The 3,861-nt window shown below is 36.8% G+C and overlaps 1 protein-coding gene across 1 annotated transcript in view; it reads left to right on the top strand.

The window, feature by feature from the left end:
- Nucleotides 1–253: 253 nt before the first annotated feature.
- The window catches only part of LOC122089021 (disease resistance RPP8-like protein 3), a 3,763-nt gene continuing 155 nt past the window's right edge, over nucleotides 254–3,861 (top strand). The window contains exons 1-2 of the mRNA XM_042658426.1: nucleotides 254–440; nucleotides 2,420–3,854. Of these exons, the coding sequence (XP_042514360.1) occupies nucleotides 2,607–3,854 (1,248 nt within the window). The 5' untranslated portion in view covers nucleotides 254–440; nucleotides 2,420–2,606. The remainder of the gene's footprint in view (nucleotides 441–2,419; nucleotides 3,855–3,861) is intronic.

The following is a 3,861-nucleotide window of genomic DNA, read 5'->3' as shown; positions in this document are numbered from 1 at the left end:
TATTCCGGTCTCCGTCCTTCCTGAGCACAGATGCCTCCATTATTATGACCCCACCGTACAGGTAAATGTATTTCACGTTGAAAGAAGGAAATGATTGAGAATTTCTTTGTTTCATGTGTCATTGATTTTATTTTTCTGCTTTATGAGAAAATTCCTTTCTTTGTGTCCATTCCATAGAAACCAATTACACCTGGGTAGGGAAAAGATGGCGGCTTTATGCTTTAAATAGAGGGTGTAGAATGTAGATGCAGGAAGATTTGGAAATGGACAGTCCTATCCAGCCACGAGAAGTGTAACAAATCACAATTGATTGTGACTCAAAAACCCATCACGATCTGAGTTTGTAGTTTTCCATCTTTCTTTCTGGGCGAGGAAACTTCTGAATGGTTAGTTGAAAAGGTTTTGTGAAGCTCCGCGTCTAGGGATTCCATCACTGCAAGGTATAGCTCTTTTAAGCTCTTCTTAGTTATTCTCTTTCGGTTATTATTTTCCTGATGATTGATTACGCTTGCCTCCAATTTATTTTGGAAATTTCTTTTGTGTTTATTGATTTATAGGTGAGAGGGTTCTTTTCTTTTCTTTTCTTTTTTTTTTTTTTTTTTTTTGATTGTTTCTTGTTATTTGAATGCTTATGGGTAACAATTTTGGAATTTTGGATATTGCAATAGATCAATTAGGAATCGGAACTATCCCAACTTGTTAACAATTGGTTTCAGTTCTCAAGTTTAGAGCTGATTCGATAAATGATACGAGCATCCTTTACTAGACCATGACCTTCTGCAACAATTTTACACCATTCAAGGAATGTGGGGGCCACCACTGAGTGTGGAATTGTTGCAGGAGGTCATCGTCCGAGAGAGAATCTGATCTCCTTCTAAAGCGCCAAGTTCTCCTTTACCCTAAAGTTGAAGTCGGTCTCAATCTCTTAGGTCACTTGTGAGTAGTATGTATGACTTAAACCCAAAAGGTTCGGTTAGTAGTTTGCCATTTATCTTGTGGTGAGGAGACGTTTGAGTCATTAGCTTACAGGATTTTGTGAAGCTATGTTGGTTTATGGATGTCTCAATAGTGCAAGGAATATAGGTCTTTGTCTTCTATCTCAGTTTATTTGCTTCTTTATTATTTTCATGATTTTGTTAGATTAGGTGGGAATGTGGTATTTATGATTGATTAGACCTGTTTTTCATCTATTTTAAAAATTTCTTATGTGTTTATTTAGTGGTGTCAAAGCTAGCCCGCACTAGTAGGCCCAAGCTAAACCAACTGTATACTATAGCCCGAGACGGGTTTCACTGTCTATTAAGAGTGTCAGATTTATGCGTGGAAGGATTAGCAATCAAGCATTCATGGTGCAAGATATAATGACGATCACCTAACTACGATTGACCGAAACCTATGACCACAATGTCCACCTTCCTAGTCTTCCCCTATTGTTAAATTAATGTATTATTTTATGGATAAATTTTTATTTCACTTCTTTATGCATGTTACTCATTTGTAGCAGTTTTTTAATTTTCCTTTTAGCAAGTGTTGACCTCTACTTTATGTTAATTTTACGATGATAATTTTATCATCTTTGTTTGACAGATTTTTAATCTTTTTGTCTTCTTTTGACAATTTTTTGATCCTTCAGAAGTTTTAGAATAATCATATAGTTGATAGCATTTCAATAATTGTAATTTTAGGAAGGGATAATTAAATTAAAGAAGGGATTTTCTTATTGATACACTTCAAGGTGTCAGATAATTCTTAAGCTTAGTTTTTTGTCCTTTTAATATAATAACAATTTTTTTCCAACGATGATAAATACTATCATTTCACATATGTATTAAAAAAAATATATCCATGATAATGACAAAAAAGTCACTAATTTTGAAAACATTTTTATAACTTTGACTTAAAAATATTTTAGGAATAAGACAAGGGACAATAAAAAATAGGCCTCAAGTTCTAAATACATTTATGTAAGCGTAATTTAGACACACTCAATTGAAAAAAGGTTTCACTTCTTTCAATTCAAACATTCCCATTATTAATTAAAAAATAATAATAAGTTCTTTTTGCCTAAGTGACAAATATGGAATAGAAAAAGATAAGGAGGGGAATAATTTCTTTTGTTCTATTTTTTTATTTTCTATATTTTAATTCTATTCCACTAGCTTGTACTTTTCATACTGGTGCTAGTACGGCTAATGGCCATCTACTCCTATATACACTTTCATTCATTCACATATAACGACCATCTACTCCTACACACACCTCCTCCGGGTGGGCTCTTCCAGCCGATGGTGCCACCTCTAAGCTAAGCTAGAGAATAAATTCTTTTGTTTTACATATATTGAGCTTTTCCTTTTGATTCCTAACGTGTGATTCACTGTTCATTGTTTTAAATCTTATATGTTTCTTCTTGTCTTTTCAGTGGCATATGACAAAAGCAAGGTGGAGGTGGAGTCCCAGACCTACAAGGCTACAAGTACAACAAAAGATTAAGTTCTGAAGAAAGTGAGAGATATCAGAAGATCATTGCATGGACGTCTAAGCTGTAAAGTGCAACAAAGCTTTTATATACAAGAGAGGGAGAGAGAGAGAGGGGGGCGGGGGGGGGGATGGCAGAGACTGCGGTCCTTCCTCTAGCACAGAAACTAGGTGCTCTATCAACCGATGAAGCAAAGTATCTCTCACAGTTGAAGCCAGAAGTGGAGTCACTCTACACACAACTCCACATGATGAAAGCTTCTTTGAAGGATGCAGATGCAATACTGTACAAAAGCGAGCGGGCTAAAGAGTGGGTGAAACAACTCAGAGAGTTGGCCTTCCAGGCAGAAGATGCCATCGACATGTTTGTATACAAAGTGGCAGCACAGAATCAGCCGGATAACATTGTTCAGAAAATCATCAAGTTCCTAAAACTTCTTATTGATTCTCATCAGCTAAGAGTAAACATTGAAGATATCAAAGGAAAGCTCAAAAGGCTTTTCGATGAAAGAACAAGTTTTGATATTATGCCACCCCCTTTAGGGGTGTTTGATATTAAGCCACCCCCTTTTGTGGTATCTACTCAAGCACATCAACCTGAGCCTATCGGTATCGTCGGCTTTGATACCGAAGCAGAGGAGGTTGCGAAGTTGCTGATGGAAAAAGAGCCGCTTAAACCTTTCGGTGTTGTCTCAATTACCGGCATGGGTGGATTAGGAAAATCTACCCTTGCTAGAAAAGTCTTCAATAGAGATGATGTGAAAAGGCACTTTGATTGTCAAGCCTATGTTACCATATCAAAAAATTATAGTACATGTGGTGTTCTATGTAAAATCATAAAACAAGTCATACCGGGGCTCACAGGAGAAGAGAAAAGGGCATTGGCATTAGAGAAGGGTGAAATTTTGGAGGAAAAGCTTTCTGAGTGTCTTAAGAAGAAGAAGAATTATCTCCTTGTATTGGATGATGTTTGGAAGAAAGAAGATTGGGATAATCTGGCACGCACCTTCCACGTTCCATGTGACGGCCAACAGTACAGAGTGTTATTGATAACTCGTGAAGAAGACGTAGCCCGGCATGCTGACCTGAATGCTTATCCGTACAAGATAAAAGTAATGGATGAAAAGAATAGTTTAAGACTTTTCTGGAAGGTGTTCTGCCGATCCCAAAATGACAAATACATTGAAGCATGTCTCAACCATCTCAATAAGGAAATGGAATATCTGGCAATGGATTTTGTTAAGAAGTGTGATGGATTACCGCTTGCTATTGTTGTATTGGCAAGCCTTTTATCCGAAAAAGAGCCAAGAAACTATAATGAATGGAAGAAAGTGTTGGACCGTGTGAACTGGCATCAAGGCACAAGCAACTATGGAGAGGTATTAA

This window comes from Macadamia integrifolia, chromosome 9 (assembly GCF_013358625.1).
Source record: "Macadamia integrifolia cultivar HAES 741 chromosome 9, SCU_Mint_v3, whole genome shotgun sequence".
NCBI lineage: Eukaryota > Viridiplantae > Streptophyta > Magnoliopsida > Proteales > Proteaceae > Macadamia > Macadamia integrifolia.
This window is presented reverse-complemented; position numbering and strand designations above follow the sequence as displayed.